The following is a 20,230-nucleotide window of genomic DNA, read 5'->3' as shown; positions in this document are numbered from 1 at the left end:
ATTAATACAATGTTTAAATAAATCGAATTCATTCAACGAAAGTGGTTTACAAAAATATATTTATCAAAATAAAATTCTCTTTACGGGATTACTAAAGTTGCTTTATTCCATAGGATGATTAACCCTCATTCTCATTGTAATTATTTATTTAAACCAGTAGTCCTGCGTTCTTGCTAATACTTTTATCGTGCAAATCTTGGAAATAATGAAAGATTTGTATGTATCTAATGGGTAATTGTTGAGTGGTATTGAGTCACACTTGATATCTGTTTATTGGCAGTCTTTAATGATTGTGACAACGAAATTTATTATGCATTTTATCCTAACAAAATAGAGATGATGCAGATATTAGAAATTCAATTAGATTATTTATCGCAACCAGATTGGAATATTTATAAGCTGAAATTTAATCTCGGAGAAATCGACAATTTTCTTTTTCTTTTCCTTAGATCTTGTAATTAATTTATATTAAATATCTTTCAATCGAAGAAGTATCCTCGCTATCAATTCAGGAAATGATACTGACTCATTGCGACTAAATGTCGATTTACTTTTTTTTCCCAGAACTTATGCTTAAGCATTCATACTTCCACAAATAGTCTGCGATCATGATTGTTTTGTGTGTCTTTTATTTCGGTATTCCCTGCAGTTTTTTCGTTTTCATACAACTCAGGGCACTTGTTTCTATTGGGTTGTCAGGAAAGTTCATGTCGATTTATAGTAGCTTACCTTTCGACTTATTTTAGAACGTGGTTGAGTCCATAAAATAGGATTTGACTACACCTCCATTTAGAGCACAGTTTAAGCTATCTTTTCATGGAAAAGGTTTATGTTCCTATAGCCTGGGTTAATTCTGTATCCCTTTAAAATGGATGATAAGAAAGTTCATTTTCGGCACTTGATGCTTTGGGAACCAGAAAAAATTGCTGTAGCTCGGCTGGGGTGTGTTACCCTGGCCTCCATATTCACCAGATATTGCTCCTTCGGATTTCCACTTATTCAGGTCTCTGCAGAATAGTCTTAAAGATAAAAATTTAAATTCCTTGGATGATGTAAAAAGATACCTTGATGAATTTTTTGCCATGAAACCACCTCAATTCTGGGAAGAAGGTATTTTCAAGTTAAAGGAAAGATGGAGACGCATTGTGCAACAAAATAGTTCATAATTGATTGATTAAAAACGTAATGGCAAGTATTTGTTGACCTTTTTCTTTCCTTTAAAAATCAGCACGAACTTTCCGGATAACCCAATATATAACAAGAAGTCATACTTAAGAAGGGAACAGTCTTTTGAATATTCCTTAGAAATATATCTCTCTCTATATATAAAGCTGAAGTTGTTTGTGTGTGGCAGGTTTGGTAGCCTTCAACTAACAATATCACCTCCGAGACCCTGCGGCACAAGTTGACCAAAATTGAGAGTATGATAGAAGAAGGGTTGCTCTTCCTTCCGTAGAAGATAAAATTCAAATCGGAACATGTTAAGCTCAAAAATTATTTACATCAAAGAGGTGCTTTTTTTCTATGAAAATCCCTATTTTTTACGATTTTTTGACTGCTGTGTCGCCATTTTTCGGTGTATTTCGACCAGAAAAATGTTCACTTAAAGAGAATAACAAGCTACATAATACAAAATTTTTACTTTCAAAAATTCTAATTCTAAAGGGTCGAAACACACCCGAGCAACGCCGGGCGATACTGCTAGTACGATGATAAAGTCAAGAATGATTTGTTTCTTTCTCGTTCGTGCACTTTTAAAGACTGAGTTACTCTTTGTGCCTCTTGATTATTGTGACCTTTTAATGGATTAACTTGATAAATATTTATATTATGAACAATTAAAAGAAGCAATAATCACTTAATAACATTCAAATCTTAGACAGTAGCTGTCGAGATAACTGGCATTGACAAGCTCGTCTAAAGTGTGATAGGAAATTCAGATAGCATCCACCTCAACCAATTTACACCTTATTATCAAATAGATAATTGATTCTTGGAGGAGCACGAAGCATACGGATATTAGGCGAGAAGAATGGGAAGGTATGGTAATCATACTTTCCCCAAGTGATTTAGTTAGTAGTTATCTTAAAATTAATTATAATTCTATGATTTACGTTAAGATGAAATGAATAATGATTTCTTTATCAAAAAGATATAATATACTGTTTCAAAAGAAATAATATTTTATTCGATTTAAGGGATCCCAATATATTTTATTGATTGTCTTAGAGGTGAAGGTCAAACTTCAGAACAGTCAGATATTAACCTGAAAAACGTTCGATTATTCTGAGAAACATTGCACTCGTTATCAGTTCAGTCGATATCTCTCCTCCTCTTCCACCGCCTTACTGAACATTAATTCATTCTTCCAACGGTACAAAGTATAGCATTATAAAGGAACCTTCTTAAGATGCTGAAAGTTTTATTTCATTTCTCTACAGCTTTAAGCACAAGAAGCCACTGACATACATACTCCTATGAATTCTAGCGGCTAATAAGTACATCTAGCAGAAAACAACACGCCTGAGAAAAGCACCATTGTTAATTAACACTAGTAAATTTTTTTCTTATTTAAACAGGAATTCAACAATTTCTAGGTTCGATGTCACAAAGAAACTTCTTAAAACTGCTGATTTGTAGCCTAATCAAAGTTATCATACTGTCCGTGGGGGCGCGTGGCTTAGTGGTTAGGGCATTCGGCTCATGATCGTAAGGTTGTGAGTTCGATTCCCGGCGACGCGTTGTGTCCTTGAGCAAGACACTTTATTTTTCACGTTGCTCCAGTCCACTCAGCTGGCAAAAATGAGTTGTACTTGTATTTCAAAGGGTCAGCCTTGTCACTCTCTGTGTCACGCTGATTATCCCCGAGAACTACGTTAAGGGTACACGTGTCTGTGGAATGCTCAGCTATTTGCACGTTAATTTCACGAGCAAGGTGTTCCGTTGATCGTATCAGCTGGGACCCTCGTCGTCGTAACCGGCGGAGTCTTTAGTCTTTAGATCATACTGTCCCTCTTCACGTTTTCTTCATCTTTTGTTTTAATTTTGACTTTCTATATTTAACGTACGTGGAGACGCAATGGCCCAGTGGTTAGGGCAGCGGACTCGCGGTCGTAGGATCGCGGTTTCGATTCCAAGACCGGGCGTTGTGAATGTTTATTGAGTGAAAACACCTAAAGCTCCACGACGTTCCATCAGGGGGTGGGTGGCGATCCCTGCTGTAATATTTCGCCACAACTTCCTCTCACTCTTAGCCAGTGGGGTGGCGTCATTTGAAGGCTAAAACAATGCGTTTCGCATTGTGACCAGCGATGTGTAGCAACATCTACTAGCCTGGTCGGTCACAGTGATATTTAACATATGCTATTTGACTTTAATTGACAGTTATTTTTTAAAATTGTTTATATTTTCCGTTGCATTCATTTCCGAGTATTCACAGCTAGTTTTCACGTTTTGGTTTTTTTTCGTTAAAGTATCTCATCATTCCTCTCATAAAGGGACTCACGAAAATATAACGAAATGTATTTAAATAGGCAAGCCTTCCGTCATTTCAGGCTTTGCGATAGATACCCTGATGACCCTACATCCTTATATTTTATGTGTATAAATATATCAAAAATTGCCATATTTCATTTAATTTCAGTGATTTGTGTGTTTCTTACACTATATATTTTCGTCCCATGCAGGTTTGGATTTGCATAACCATTGGTTATGTAGCTGTGAGCTTGGTGCTGTTCTTTGTGGGACGTTTCAGTCCCTATGAATGGCACTCAGAAGATACAAGTCGAGGACCAAAAACAATGAACACATTCAATCTATCCAACACGTTTTGGTTCTCACTTGGCGCACTCATGCAGCAAGGCTCCGAGATATCACCGCGGTAAGTAACACTTTTTAGCTCTTGATACATACAAAATCTATTGAACTAATGTTACATATTTATTGATCGATACATGCGTAGACATTCTAAGTCCTTTCCCTTTTATTTCTGCAGCAGTGTTTGCCCCCAAACTTATAGGAAAGTGTTCGCTCAGTCCTATCTTTATAGAATTTCAGCCATACAAGAAACCTCTCTAAGTTATTATATTGTTATTCTTACGGCTAAGAGAAGGTATTGGTTACGTTCCCACCACTTCGCACTAATGTATGGATAAGACCAACTAATCTATTGTTTAAGAAACAGAATTAGTTTCAAGGAGTCAAGCTGTACTGGGAAAAAAATCTTATCAACTAGAGAGCAATTTAATGATGGAATGAAACGAAGAGACAATATCAATTAGATGATGGAAGCCTCATTATCTCAATACTTTTCCCTTATAAGAAAGCGGTAGAACATAAGTAACATCAGTTTACTCCAAGTTCTTTGAGATGCTTGGTTATGTGTGATTATGAGCGTGTTAGTGTTGGAGGATGTAACCTTGAGCTTTGCAGACCCTCTCCTATTTATGACTCCAATTAGATCGGCATTCATTAAGGACGAGGGGTGGAAGCTGCTTATAAGGAAAGCGTGGATTAAAGTGGATTAACAGACACAGCATGAGTGAAATTGATGAATAAAGCTCTGTAGAGATAGAAAATTACCAGAAAGTGGTTAAATCAAATAAGCTTGCGCAGTAGGAGCAAGCAGCTTGCTTGTTCAAAGAGCTCCAAAGTAGTTTGGTTAGTAACAATAACAAAAACATCATATATTTGAGGTAAAATCACTTAGGTGTAGGAGTGGCTGTATGGTAAGTAGCTTGCTTACCAACCACATGGTTCTGGGTTCAGTCCCACTGCGTGGCACCTTGGGCGTTACATTCTGAGTTCAAATTCCGCCGATTTCAACTTTTCCTATCAGTGTCAATAAGTTAAGTGAAATACTGGCGTCGATGCCAGGTCATGCGCGTTTAATAGAAAGGATTATTATTATTATTATTATTATTATCATTATTATTTCATTATTATTATTATTGCTATTGTTATTATTATTGCTATTGTTATTATTATTATTATTATTATTATTATTATTATTGAGTGAGAAAGCAGTTCATGCCATCAAAGTGACACTGGGGTAAAATATACGAAGCCCAATATACCCATCATGACTACTCGTCTGATAAGGGTACACCATGCACATGCATCACAACCATATGTGCGCGACATGGTGGTCTCATATCAAGATAAACAGCACATGACCTTGCAAGTGGGGCCCAGTTAGAATTTTCTTCAGGTTGAGTAGCCCATCCCGCTCAAAAGGTCCCTGGACAAGGGTTGTTTAAGGATGTTGAAAGAACCACCCATGTTTCCAGAGGTGAATTATTCAAACACCAAAGAATCCCTCTCAACACATGGCTATGATGCTCCCCCAGTACTTCTGCTCGTGATCAGAGATGCACATATCGTCAGCCACTAAGGGACATGCTCAACTGGTTAAGGTCAAACAACTGACAAGCAAATCTGTGGTATTGAGCAGAATATTTGCTGCAACCCATCTTTTATACCAAAACAAAACAATGTACATGATAACACTTCCAATCAGTTAAGATCAGAAGCCATGAGAACCACTGCCTGGTACTGCATCAGGGCATTTATTATTATTATTATTATTATCATTATTATTATTATTATTATTATTATTTTCATTGTCATCTTCTTCCAATTCTGTTTCCATTTCTCGCCGAGTGTCTTCCTGACACCTAGAGCTGTGAAACGCACGGTATACATTGGTAGGACACTAAAATAAACACCACAAATTCTCTATTTACAAATATTATCATTATTATTATTATTATTATTATTATTATTATTATTATTATTATTATCATTGTTCTCATCATTTATGGTTGTAGCAGCAGCATTCGGGTGTCTTCATAAACGATATTTATTTGTATATACAGACACATTTTCATTATTCATATTTGTTGTTCGCCCTTTGTTAAACTGATCAGGCGCCCAATGGGCTGGTGAGTTCTTTCTTGCATATTCATGGCAAAATTTTGAGAAAAAACATTTTGAAATTTTGGTTTTCAAAAACCACAAATGTTTAAGATAGCGATCTTCTTTATAACCAACCACAATAATAGGGCAGTGGCCGATATAGTGGAATTGAGTGTGGACCACCTAGTCAATCAATGAAAGAAGTATTATTCCTCCTCAGTTTACAAAGTGGAAAAGAAAAAGAAAACACTACGAACGGGAAAAGCAGTACAGCTACAACAACAATATCCTACTCCTAAATGCTACCATCAGCAAAAAAACATCGCCGCCTCCGCGGCAACAGTAACAAAAATAAAGCATGACAATAAAAGCACAAACTTCGCTGCCGCTACCACCTTCACTCTGCCACAGTAATTACTAACCACAGCAACAACAAGAACAATAACAGAAACAGCGAATCAATATACAGCAACAAAGTAAGCACTCCCATCGTTGCTAATATATCTGTTATCTCTAACGGTTATCGCTATCCTCTAACGACTGAGTATGTGATCTCCTATATCAACACCAGAGGGGGGAAATCCTCAGGAAAGCAGCAACTATTATCAGACTGATCTCTGCCCCTTTGGACACACATTTAGATCAAAGCAGAACATCTTGTAAAAATCTGTACATAGCAGCTAAATTTGTACAGGAACAACTACGAGATATACGAGACAGGAACAACAACTACGACAATATTTTACAGGAGAATCTTACTGAGAAACCGACACGGGAAAATAGCTACACACGTTTAGGTGAAAAAGCGCTTGCGAGAAATATGGGCAGATTTACAGGAATTGCTGTAGATTGAAATATTAGGCCCTTGTGCAATTTATAAACGAAGCCCTAGAAGCAAAACATTCTGTTTTACTCTGTGGGGATTAGATATAAGTTGGTTTGGCTGCCAGCACTAACATTAAAAAATTTGGCACATTAATATAGTTTTCCAAGCTGAATTGCTGGAGTTACTTCACGTTTTCAAGAAAAATGATTCAAAAATTTGATCGTTTTCACCCAGTCAGGAAACAAGATTTAGAAGTTGTAATTTTATGCGTGACTGCACGTGTTGTCAACATTCTGAAAATAGCACGTGCTTTTACATGAAACTGTAAACAAATAATATTCTGCTTAACGAACGATATATAAACAATCATAACTTTTTAAAAGTCTGAAGTAGTCAGAAAATTTTTGTGAATTTGTACTCTACATACAGGAGTCCATACGATTGTACAAACATTGTTTTAAATGGGCGGGTGCGTGATTTAAGACCTATTTAGCTGTTTTAGCATATCTCACGACCAGGATACAAGCAAGAGAACACAACGTCAACGCACGTGGCATCGCGCCGAATATATTTGTCACCACACGTGCTTTCTCACTGACAAAACAGTTCTCATGTTTGGCTTGTTACTATGGAAACAGTCACGAATGTCTTACGATTGGCTAGAATTATCCAAAGCTTTTAAACTTTAATTGCTACTAACTATTAATTTATTGATTTGTGGCGAAAATGATTTTCACGTCATTCATTAACCTGTAAAAGTGTATCATTACACTGAATGTGAAATCAATTCGAACAGAAAATGAAGCTGAAAACCAAGCCAACTAGATCCCACATTTGTGTTCTTACTAAAGAATACATGTAATTAGTGTGAAAATATTTGATATTCCACCGTAGCTGTAAATCCGGTATTGTTTTTGGTGTAAAAACCGGAGACTGAGGAATTACCCGAAATAGGACTGGTAATACTATTTCAGTTAAATTAGAATACTTGAAAAAAATCCTGTATTCAATTCCTCTGCCAAATAAGGCAGAACTCCACGTGATGGTGGGTGTGGCAAAAGACAATCGTGTTATATAAGTGGTGATACCAACCACATGAAAGCCTTCAGTACATAACAGAAGGTAAAAAGCACGGCAGCGCAGTGCATCCCACACCTCGAATAAAACAACTTCAAGAACATTGACAGCGTACAAACTATACCTGCTGGAATAGCAACATCAGTATCAATTATTCATTGCGGAGGACTTTGGGGCCTGCACCATTGGATGATCTCCAGAAGCATTGATAACCCCTACTGCCTCCATGGCATTGATAACCCCCACTTCCAAGAGGGGTTATCAATTTGAGATAAACTCTACAAACATGGAAGTAACCTCAGCCTGAGCTGTCGGAGATGTGCGGAGAGTAAAGAAACCGTTCTGCTAGAATTCATCCAATACAGGAACTAAACCGACCTGTGGAGTCAAATTGAACTGATATCACGTGTAGGTCAGACACAGACACACACACACAAACACATCAGGCACAAACACACACACACACAAGTAAGCACTTTTATATGTGTGTATATATATATATAGGGGGGAAAATTTACAAAAAAAAAACAAAAGATGAAGACAGTTGGTATAGACAACAAACAGATGTATTAGTATAACGCTCGGGGGGTTGAAAAAGTCTTTAACGTTTCAAGCCTACGCTCTTCCGCAGAAAGGAACAGAAAGAAACAAGGAGAGAAAATAAAGAATGTGTAGTTGCTGGCGATCTTTCTCTCTTCCTTCTTCCTTTCTTTCTCTTTTCCATTGATACTTCTTTCAGATACAGAAGCGCACACACACACACACACACACATATACACACACGCACTCTCTCTCACTTTCTCCCCATTCCTCACCCTCACGCGTGTTTATAAATATCCTTTAACTGTTTCAGTCACTAGAATATGGCCATGCTGGGGTATAGCCTTGCATAGTTTTAGCTCAACGAATCGACCCCAGTACTTATTATTTTAAAGCCTGTACTTATTCTATCGGTCATTTCTTATTTCTTTATTGCCCACAAGAGGCTAAACAGAGGGGACAAATAAGGAGGGACAGAGGAATGAAATCGATTACAGCGTCCCCAATGCGTAACTGGTACTTAATTTATCGACCCTGAATGGATGAAAGGCAAAGTCGACCTCGGCGGAATTTGAACTCAGAGCGTAATGGTAGACAAAATAACGCTGAGTATTTCGCCCAGCGTACTAACGTTTCTGCCAGCTCGCCACTTTCTACCGGCCCTTTCTAGCCACGCAAACACACACACACACACACATATATATAAATATATATATATATATATATGTGTGTGTGTGTGTGTGTGTGTGTGTGTGTGTGTGTGTGTGTGTGTGTGTGTGTGTGTGTGTGTGTGTGTGCATGGGGGCCTGCTGGTATTCCATGAAACAACCTTGCCCAGACTTGTGCCTCGGAGAGTAACTTTCAAGGTGCAACCCCATGGTCATTCATCACCGAAGGCGGTCTTTACCTTTTATGTATGCATGTATGTATGTATCAATGTGTATACAAGTTCAGAGAGATAGAGATAGAGAGAGAGAAGAGAGAGAGAGAGAGATGATACTTGTATACACGAACGTGCGCTCGCACACACGCACATACACACTCACTCAGACACATTAGTTACGTCAGAAGTGCCAGCCGTCATAACCATAAACAACTCTAACCCGTTGGCTTTGAGTACTATTTTGAACTACTCACGTCTACCAATATCCACTATATACGTACATAAATATATACATGATACACACATAATACATAGATACGTACACCATACACACACTTACATACATACAATGTGAACCGCCGTAGTCACAAGTGAAAGGCTAAAACCAGTAAAGAAATAAAAGATTGTATATATCTATGAAATCCAAGATTTTGCCTTTCATTATTCTTTCCCTTATATTCGCTAATTCTTTTATCGGTAACCGATAATGTTTGATGTAGTTGTTAATATAGGACCAAAGAAAGAATGATAGGTTGTGCTGATATAACTAAAACGTCAAAATCGTAAAATAGATTGAAATTATGGTCCTTCCTCCGTAAACTGCCGTATATTATCTTCAGATTCTGTTTCATCTTATAACTGTCAGTTATGAACCGATGTGAACTCATTATCTTTGGAATCTGCGATGCCACTGCAAGACCCAGGAACGGACAGAGAGACACATCTCGAGAAAATGCATTTAAGTCGATTCGATTTTGTCAGAGAAATTACTGCCGGTGGTGATGGTGAGGCTAGAAATATGGACGCCTTATTATATGTAATCTGATATTGAATCAGTTCTTTCTATAGAATTCAATAATTTAGCCACGAAGTCAGGTAAAAGAAGCGGTCATAACACCCATTTTGTATTGCAAACTCGATGCCTTCCGACGTATTAAACTTCAAATAATCTTAGTCTTTCTAGCTTAATCCGATGATCAATTTCTTCCATGTAAGACACCATTAAAGTTTTGAAACCTTCCGCTCGGCCTTTGTTAACCGTATACAGCAATTGTATTCCGAGATCGATCGCTTCTCGATAAGGGATTGCAATTCGTATCGATTTATTGCGAAACAAAGGCAAAGTAATAAACGCTAGTGAATCTGCCGTCTACTTGTGTTTGACACACCAGTTGTCAAATGACTAAACAACGCTATCACGGGTGAAGAGTTTGACGTTTTTATCGTTCGCTTCGATATTTTACGGATGCAATATCGTTGACCCTATCACTGAACATGTAATCTCAATAGCTTTTCTTTCGCTCCAATTTGAAGTGAGATGTAACATTTGTCATTATACTTATCTCTCTTCCAGTGAGCGGATCTGGCAAACACTGTTTTACTTAGTGCTCATGGTAAATCACACGCCGACAATTACTAAAGGAAATGATGTCCAGCTACATAATATTCTCAGTTTGAAGCGCTAGCATGTGTTGCCCTTGTTTTTCCTAGCTTTCATCACAACTCAATATATTTCACAGACAAATATAAATTTCCTCTTTTGGCTTACAAAATACTTGGGAAATAAACATTACAAATTTCCAATAAAACGTTGTTAAGTTAACTGTGACAGTAATGCTGATATGAAAGAAACATATTACAGGGTTGTGTAATGTTATTAAAAGCTCCGAGTTCGAAACATTGTGGTTACATTTGCATTCTCTGACTTGCCTCGGAACCGATAAAATCATTTATACCGCGATATATGGAACCATTTTACTTTAGTAGTAATTCAGCATACATCTATGGATGACATATATGGAAACATCATCAGTGTGTACCCTAGTGGGTTAATGGATGTTTTGGGACTAACAACATATACCCCCATCAATGCCATTCAATCTAGGTCAATCAAGCTTAGACCAGTGCCCAAGTGACAGTCTGCTGATACTACCAATCAGCGCTTTTCAATCTGAGTCATCTAAATGCTGTCTGAGCAGCCACAACATAATTCTTGATGGTTCTTTGTCTGCGCATTCCAACAATTCCCACGGTATTGCCATGCTCTTAAAGAACAATTTCCAAATAAACTACAAAATTTAAATAGCATCATTTGAATCTAAACAAAATTTAAGTAACATCATTTGAATCTAAACGAATTAGAAATTATCGAAGAGAACCAATGAGGATATAATTTCGATTTTGAGGAGAACTGCTTGCATTACGTTACTATGTCGATGACTTTGCACATACATTTGTACTTAGTAGTGATACAACAAAATAATAGATTCCTTTATTACCCTCATTATGAAGCAGAACTATTTCATGTAACCCTAATAGAAATAAGGCAGCACGAATCAATAGATTTGCAGTGCTTAGTTCGAAAATGTTATGATCTGAATTCAGAATTCATTTTTTTTATTTCATCGAATTAACCAAGTAACTATCATTTAAATAGCAAGTCGTGTCTGTCGAGTATACGCCTCACATTTAAAACGTGTAGATGTACGTCGCAGTAATGACACAATATCAACTATTTTAGTAAGGAAGCAGTGAAGGATAAAAGGTAAGTAGAAGCAATTCGAGACAACAAAATTATTATAATTCTTGTTTGATGTCAGTTCAATATACGTTCGTCTGAAATAATAGGAAAAAAAATCATGAACCACACAAACGTCCATGTTCCCTCCAATATTATGTTGAACTATTTTGATTAGTGAAAAGATGCCGATATTTGCGATTTCATAAAAAATAAAAAGTCTTTCATTTAAATTCTGTTGTCAGACTATCAATTTTTCATTCAAATCTCGTCTAACCATCTCTAAAAGAAATCAAAAATCAAACCAAACATTAGCACAAATGAAAATCAATGAAGAGCATTCAATTGGTTCTGACACTTTGAAGGATTCAATGTTTATTAGTTGAACAGCAGCGAAAAAAAAAAATTATATTAATATGAAGTAAATATTAGTTATTTAATTTATTTTTTATAGATGAAGCCATGGTGTAAAGCCACTCATCTTAAACTCTCTTTGGCAGCAGAACAGTTTTCGAAATATCTATTAGTCTTACTATTATTATAAGTCGTAGGGACAAGCATTACCATTTTTCTGCAACATTTCACAATAGATAAGAATATATTTAAATATTCTCGTCTATATATTATGTAAACATGAATATTATACGTATCTAATAAAACAGATATGACGCCTGGTTGAACTACCTAACTGAGGTAAGTAGGTGGGTGAGTTGTGGGGATATAAATGCTGTATCGTTTCAAGTAGTATTTTCAAAAGTGCACATTACTTGTTACATATGATAAAGAGAGACATTTAAATATAAATTGAGAGACAGAATCGATAAACTTTTTCTACTTTAGACACAAGGATCGAAATTTTCGAGGAGGGGTCCAATCGATTAGATCGACCCCCAGGATGCAACTTGTACTTAATTTATCGACCCCGAAAAGATAAAAGGCAAAGTCGACCTCGGCGGAATTTGAACTCACAACGTAAAGATAGACGAAATACTGCTAAATATTTCGCCCGGCGTGCTAACATTTCTGCCAGCTCGCCGCCTTATGAGATAAAATGAATATAGACTGCAGGCAAAGAAGGATGTATGGTTATAAATATAAGTTAAAGCAATGAATGGATATTCGATTTACTTAAAAAAATAATAATATAGTTTGGAAATCACTATTAATTATTAGATGATGGATAAAAGGACAGCTGAATAAAAAATGAATAAATATTTAAAAATGGATACAAATGAAAGAGAAAATAAAATAACAAACAAAATGCTAAAACTTTGACCATGCTCTGTAGTTGTCTTTGACCTTGATTGAATCCGTGCATTGTACACCTGAAAATGATACAAATAAACCTGAGAAGCAGAGAATATGTCACAGTACTGATCCTTTGCTGGGCTGATTCTATTAAAACAGTAATCTTTTACTTTCGTAAAAAGGAGTTTGCAGAGTGTATAACATAAACTTTCGAACTTTACCTCTACGTCAGTTGGTGGTTACATTTTAGACAAACATGCGCGGTGCTTTTGTCTCAACTTCTTATCCATTGAAATACAAAGTTTTATTGGTTTTGTTTTTAGAACGACACATAATTCGTGATGGGTATCATAATGAGGAGTAAAACAGCACCCATGACCATTTCACAAGGCGTCTCTGACTTGAGGAAGGTAGGAAGAAAAAATATAATAAAAGGGGAGACCTAGCTTAAATACATGTAACAGTGTGAACTTTTTTGCTAACAAGTACCCTGGCGCAAAAGTGTTGCTTTAGCATCCAAAGAAACCATGATGGGATTTGGACTCAGAACAGAAAATGCGGGAATAAATACTTCAAGGTCTGAAGTTTTACATTTAAATCAGTACCGAAGGTAATAAAGATGTGTTGTGGCATCAAATAAAGAGAAGTGCATATTTTCTGGGATATTATATATTATTATATCAGGGGTGACAAAATATCTCGGGTGGACAAAATGAAAGATAAAATGAAATAAATATGAATATCTCGGGTGGAAAAATAAAGGATAAAATGAAATAATCATAAATTGGCTAAGTTCTGTGGTATTTCTCTCTCTTTCTTGGCTACCATTCTGTTATATATTATTTCTCCCATTCTTCAGATCTTAAGTCAACGCAGACTTCCTGCCATGTAAATTTACTAGCATTCTGGTTGATCCTTCCATTACTTGTTTCCTTGCTGACGACTTCACAGCATTTCTCGTTTTTCAAATTCCTCTGCGTTTCAATCTGCTTATTCAGTTGATTCCACAAGTTAACTATTTATTATTCTATTATGTTAGACACATGTAAATTTATCGCATTTAGTTTCTATTCGTTTACATCCTACAACGATATCATTCATATAGGTCCGAAATTGATTTCTTGTGTTCGAAGATCTTCATCGGTCTAACCTCTGTAATTCTTGCTTGTATTGCATTTCATGGACTGGTTATTACTTGGTGTACATCACATCTTTTCATTTCTTATCTTTGCAACGAGTAGGAAAACGAACAAACGTTGTATTACTCAATGAAGTATTTTAATTCAGAATGTTGTTATTTCTCCATCGCTAATTATACATATAGCATTAATATATATCGAGTTGTCATTCGAAATCGATGTTAACAGACACAATGTCGGAATCTTCATTTATGTAGCTTCTACCTTAATCTCTGATTCCTGCTGAGTTCCCATTACTTCAACTGTTCTTGTCATTGGGTACGCAATCCAGTTTCTCCCTCGTTTGCAAAGTGCAGCTTTCTAGCTAAGATAAATGCTTTTCATACAATTTTGAATAGTAGTTGTATTAGGTGTTATGCTTTTGTCCTACATTTAAATTTAAGGACATTATCATAAAAATAAAGACATATAGCTACTTCCGAACTCATGTACGCAGTCATAGGTGTTTCGATGAAAGGCGGTGAGCTGGTAGAAACGTTAGCACGCCGGGCGAAATGCTTAGCGGTATTTCGGCTGTCTTTACGTTCTGAGTTCAAATTCCGCCAAGGTCGACTTTGCCTTTCATCATTTCGGGGTCAATAAATTAAGTACCAGTTGCGTATTGGGGTCGATCTAATCGACTGGCCTCCTGCCCTAAAATTTCTGGCCTTGTGCCTAAAGTAATCAGTTATTATATATTGGGTCACCCCATAAATAATGCGTTTTCTCAATTGCATAAGGTAAAAGTAGGAGGGGGATGGGATGCAATACCTGAATCAACTTGCTATAAAAGCAGGTAGTAATTTTACCTTGTATTTATTCTCAGTGCAAGTTTTAACAGTTATTTTTTCAAAGCTATAATGGAAGTGACAAAGAAGCATATTTGGCATATTTTGCTGTTCAATAAATGCAAAAATGCAACGGAAAGTGCGAGGAATATTAATGCAGTATACGGGGATCAGACAATAAGCACAAACTAGTGTCAACGGTGGTTCTAGAAATTCCGAGTCGGAAACTACAGCCAAGAAGTCTCGTCGTGGAAAATTTGTAGAGCTCGACAAGGACGTCGAACAAAACGTGGTTGAACAAAACCCCATCGTAACCGTTGAGTAACTAGCAGAGAAGCTTGGATATGCTCCTTCAACCATTCATTGACATCTGCCTGTCATCGAAAAATTCAGCAAATTGGGTCAATGGGTTCTTCACAAACTTTGTGAGTCTAATCGCGCACAGAGACTGAACGTGTGCTCTTCTTTGCTGTCACGTCTCATGAATGAACCTTTTTTGGACCGAATAGTGACTGGTGACGAGAAATGGGTTTTCTATAAAAATGTCAAGCGCCGAAGACAGTGGGTAGGGAAAAGAGAAACACCGGCACCCCTGGCTAAAGAAGGTTTTCACCCACAAAAGGTGTTGTTATCTGTTAGGTGGGATATGAAAGATTTAGTAAACTTTGAAATTTTAAATCCAAACCAAAGGATAACAAAGGACATCTACTGCAAGCAGCGTGAGCGGTTTAAGTCAGCGCTAGAAGAATAATGACCATCTTTGGTTTAAAGACGAAAGATAATGCTCAGCCACATACAGCAAGGATGACATTCCAAACGATGGATCACTTTGAATGGGAAACGCTGCGCCACCCATCATATTCGCCGGACATTGCTCCATTTGATTATCATTTATTCCGCAGTCTCCAAATTCATTTGGACGGAAGAATATGGATTCTGTAGATGAGGCCAGAACAATACTGGAATAATATTTTTCGTCACGGACAAGTAAATCTTGGAAGAGGGGCCTTGCAAGACTACCACATAGATAGAAGAGCATTGTAGAAAATGAAGGAGAGTATATATTAGATTAAAAAAACTTTGTTTATCTTAATTTTCAAAAATATATTTTTTTTAAACTGCATAATTTATGGGATCACCCAATACAATAGATTATTATCAGAATTATTTTGAGCAGAAAAAATGTTAGAGTTAAAAGAAAGTTGCAAATGACCAAATTTATTTAGATGCTCGTGATGTTTAACAAAAGGTCAACCTCGACATAACAAGTCTTATGATCAAAAGTATGTCTACTCTATTTTTGGAACTGTGCTTGACTAGCAACTGTCTTGACCTGAGACGCTGTGTTGAAAGTGATGCAAATACATAGTGGAAAATCCAGTGATGCGGAGAATGCTTTTCAAACTACAATAAATAACTGGAAAATAAATTTAAAGTTTTGTGTTTTAATATGGTTAAAATCGTGCTTATAGTTTGAAATTTTCTAAATTACTTTTACTGTGGACATAATGTATCCCGAACTACATTATTTAATATCTCCTCCATTTGTATCGCAGCTGATATGATTTAAAGGCGATTTAATATTTATTTCTTATATTTTAAGTAGCCGTATAGTAGCACTCGCATTGTACTGATTCTATTTAAGTTTTTAAAGAATGAGACTTAATTTATTGGATGATTTCTAAGGAAATTCCTAACAATTGAATGCCGAAAAGTATTTAAAAGAATCGAATGTGGGTTTGAAGAAAAGAAAATTTTGCACAGTTGTATAGGTCGAAGCTAAAGATAGACCGTTGCCGAGGAACTCTCATGTTGAAGTTAAACAGTAAAATACCTGTTAAATATAAAACAAAAATAGAGAAAATTTATCTCATGGTATACTTTGGAAAATGATAAATGCAGCTGTTTCATTTGAAAACTGATAAAACGGACCAGTCAGAATTGTATGCCTATGCGAAAGGAATTGACCGCTTGTCTGACCTTCTAATGTACGTCTATCAGCGTAATGATGTAAGATCATTAGAGGTCATTTCTGAATAGCCAATAAATGAAAAACTTTTGAATCTAAACCCAGTCTTCTCACAATACCGGCTATGAATAAGAATAGACGAGGCCAGTATGTCTGATTTACACATTCTCAGAGCTGTTTTAAAATTCACAGCCAAACTAAGAAGTTTACAATTAAAAATGTTATAAAGCTGAAAAGCATATGAATATATCATTCTTTAATAAGTAAACCGTATGTTAAACAATCTCTACTGTCATAGTACTGCATCGTCTCATGTTCCGCGTAGTCAATCGCCCTATAGCGCTGACTAACAATGTAAATGGCGCAGACATGTTTAGAGAGAAATTACCTCATAAAAACTATCCAAATTTTAAATTGGAATGGTACATTTTTCATTGTGATATCAACAAAATGAAGCTGGAAATTCAAGTAAAATATTGTAAAATGATCTCAAAACATAGATATAATCAACTGCTGTAAGAAATACCGTTAGATAAGCTTTTCAGAAATTTTACTGCAATATTCAGAAATAAATTTCCATATTTCAAGAGGTAAAATCAGTATAATTGCATGACTGTTAATTCTCATCTTGTATTCTCCGAGTTCAAATTTTAGGAAGTCGGGTATATACTCCATGAATTTACAGCTAAAATATATCGATTTAGTTCCATCTGCTCCACTCTAAATATACTTCTTTTCACGGATCTAATTTGACAAAGTTCCGCTTACATCTTACAATATAATAACTGAGGTATAAAAAAATTGACATTAAGCCCACCCTTTTAGCTTCAAATCGCAAAATCATTTGTTTCTCTCTTCTTAATTTCGTTCTATTTTTATAGGCATCAGTTGGTGTAGAAAGATTATCATTATGTCTTAATAAAAATAAATGCATGCTAGTTAGGGAAATATCAAATAATTTACAAATGAATTGGTGATATCTGAACGACAATAAATTTGTGTTAATCAACTGGAAGACTATTATTACCATTTCTTTCACATCTAAGAGAAAATTAACAATTATAGACTATCTCGGCATGACTTGACGTAATCAAAGTTGTGGAAAAAGTATCTTAGATGAAACCATGCAAACGTTTGCCTGTTGGCCAACTCTGGATATATCAGAATTATGAGGATATATTATGTTGGATTATACTGACAAAGGATTTTACACACACATACACACACACACACATATATATATATATACACAGGCACAAACACACACAAACACTCACATATACACAAACACACAAACACACACACACATATATATATACATACACATACATATATATATAGAGAGAGAGAGAAAGAGAGAGAGAGAAAGAGAGAGAGAAAGACACAGAGAGGGGGAGAGAGAGAGAGTTCACGAAAGAAACAAATGACGGAGACAGGTGGTGTAGAAAACAAACAGATGTATTAGTATAACGCTCAGGAATTGAAAAACTCTTTTACGTTTCGTGCCTGCGCTCTACAGAAAGGGACACAAAAAAAACAAGGAGAGAAAAAATGTGTGTAGTGGCTACCGGTAACTCATATATATATACACATATACATAATATTTATATGTATATTTATTTATTTGTATGTTTGTGTGCATATATATAGTGATGGTGATGTTGTCCACTCAGAAATAAACACAATCTGAGAACTGTTGGTTGGTTGAGTGTTCCGTTCAGCCGTGATGCGTAACAATGCATAAAATAGGAATAAAAAAGTAAGAATGCAGCACTCAGAACTTCTTCGGAAATTCGACCTCAATTCCACATCGAGATTCCTTGCACTTTGCTTTATAATTCCAACGTCTTATGTAAACCATTCCAACTGCTAAGCAACTTGATGTGTCGTTAAATATAAGAATCAATGAAAAAAAGAATCGTTATTTCATCTGATCTCAATAAAAAATAAAACACCAGTTGACATGATCCATATTATGACATGCATCACGGGGAAAAAATAACTACACTACATTATAGATATAATCAATTATATACAGAACTGTAATTTACTATTGTTCGTATTAGCGGTTTTCAACAGAAAATTATGCAAAAACGTCTCCATCACGTCCTATTATGCTATACGGTTAATCATGATACTATAAAACAGTATGACATCTTTCAGATCAAGTGTTTTTTTATCTCCACATGCAAATTATAGTCGTTGAATATCATCTTTCATGAAATTCCTACGTATGCTTTAATGCTTTAATCCGGAAGGTTGAAGAAAAATGTCATTAATTAATTATATGGTTAGGTAACCTACATTTAAGTGAAATTGATATAGAGACGATGTCAGGTTGACAGAAACATAGATGCATTTAAGAAAGACACATGGACCTATATTTAAATATAGGAGTGCACATGTATAAAGGCTGCTGTTACGATATAGAACCACATATCGCTTATTTTGATTCTTATAAGATTATACACTCACTATGCTAACGGGTAAATGCACTCGATGTGTATTTGTTATAGTCTTTCAGTTTATTTGTTTAAAACTGCGCATACATGTGCGTATATATGTATGTAAACGCAAACACACACAATCTTGGCAATGACTGAAATTGTTTGATATTGTTAAACATATATTTATGTCTATTTATCCATCTATCTATCTATCTATCTATCTATCTATCTATCTATCTATCTATCTATCTATCTATCTATCTATCTATCTATCTATTATATATATCTATCTTTTACTTCTCGTTCTTCCTTTTGTTCTCCCTCCCTCTTGTGTGTGTACATATAGAGCGAGAGATAGTGATGTGCATATATATTTGTGTATGTGTGTGTGTGTATGTATGTATGTATGTATGTATGTATGTATGTATCTATCTATCTATCTATCTATCTATATAGATAGATAGATAGATAGATACATACATACATACATACATACATACATACATACATACATACATACACACACACACACATACACAAATATATATGCACATCACTATCTCTCGCTCTATATGTACACACACAAGAGAGAGGGAGAACAAAAGGAAGAACGAGAAGTAAAAGATAGATATATATAATATGTTTCTTTATTAGCCACACAGGGCTGCACACAGATAGAACAAATTACAAGGTAGAGCTTTCTTTTGAAGGTATTAAAAAAAAAAAAAAAAAAAAAAAGGAAGGGAGGTTCGATCAAAAGGGATCGTAAAAGGATGAGAGAAAGAGGACAAAAATAGGGGGGTTAAAAAAAAAAAAAAAAAAAAAGGGGGGGGTGGAGAG

At 35.7% G+C, this 20,230-nt stretch overlaps 1 protein-coding gene across 4 annotated transcripts in view; it reads left to right on the top strand.

The window, feature by feature from the left end:
* LOC115210959 (glutamate receptor 4) overlaps positions 1 to 20,230 on the top strand; it is a 676,560-nt gene that overhangs the window by 237,603 nt on the left and 418,727 nt on the right. For all 4 annotated transcript variants that reach the window (XR_004999835.1, XM_029779782.2, XM_029779772.2 and 1 more), the window contains exon 12: positions 3,687 to 3,880. Coding sequence is in view for 3 of the 4 variants with exons in the window: in XM_029779782.2 (XP_029635642.1) it covers positions 3,687 to 3,880 (194 nt within the window). In the remaining variant the exon portion in view is untranslated. The remainder of the gene's footprint in view (positions 1 to 3,686; positions 3,881 to 20,230) is intronic.

Source organism: Octopus sinensis, linkage group LG1 (genome assembly GCF_006345805.1).
Source record: "Octopus sinensis linkage group LG1, ASM634580v1, whole genome shotgun sequence".
Taxonomy (NCBI): Eukaryota; Metazoa; Mollusca; class Cephalopoda; order Octopoda; family Octopodidae; genus Octopus; species Octopus sinensis.
This window is presented reverse-complemented; position numbering and strand designations above follow the sequence as displayed.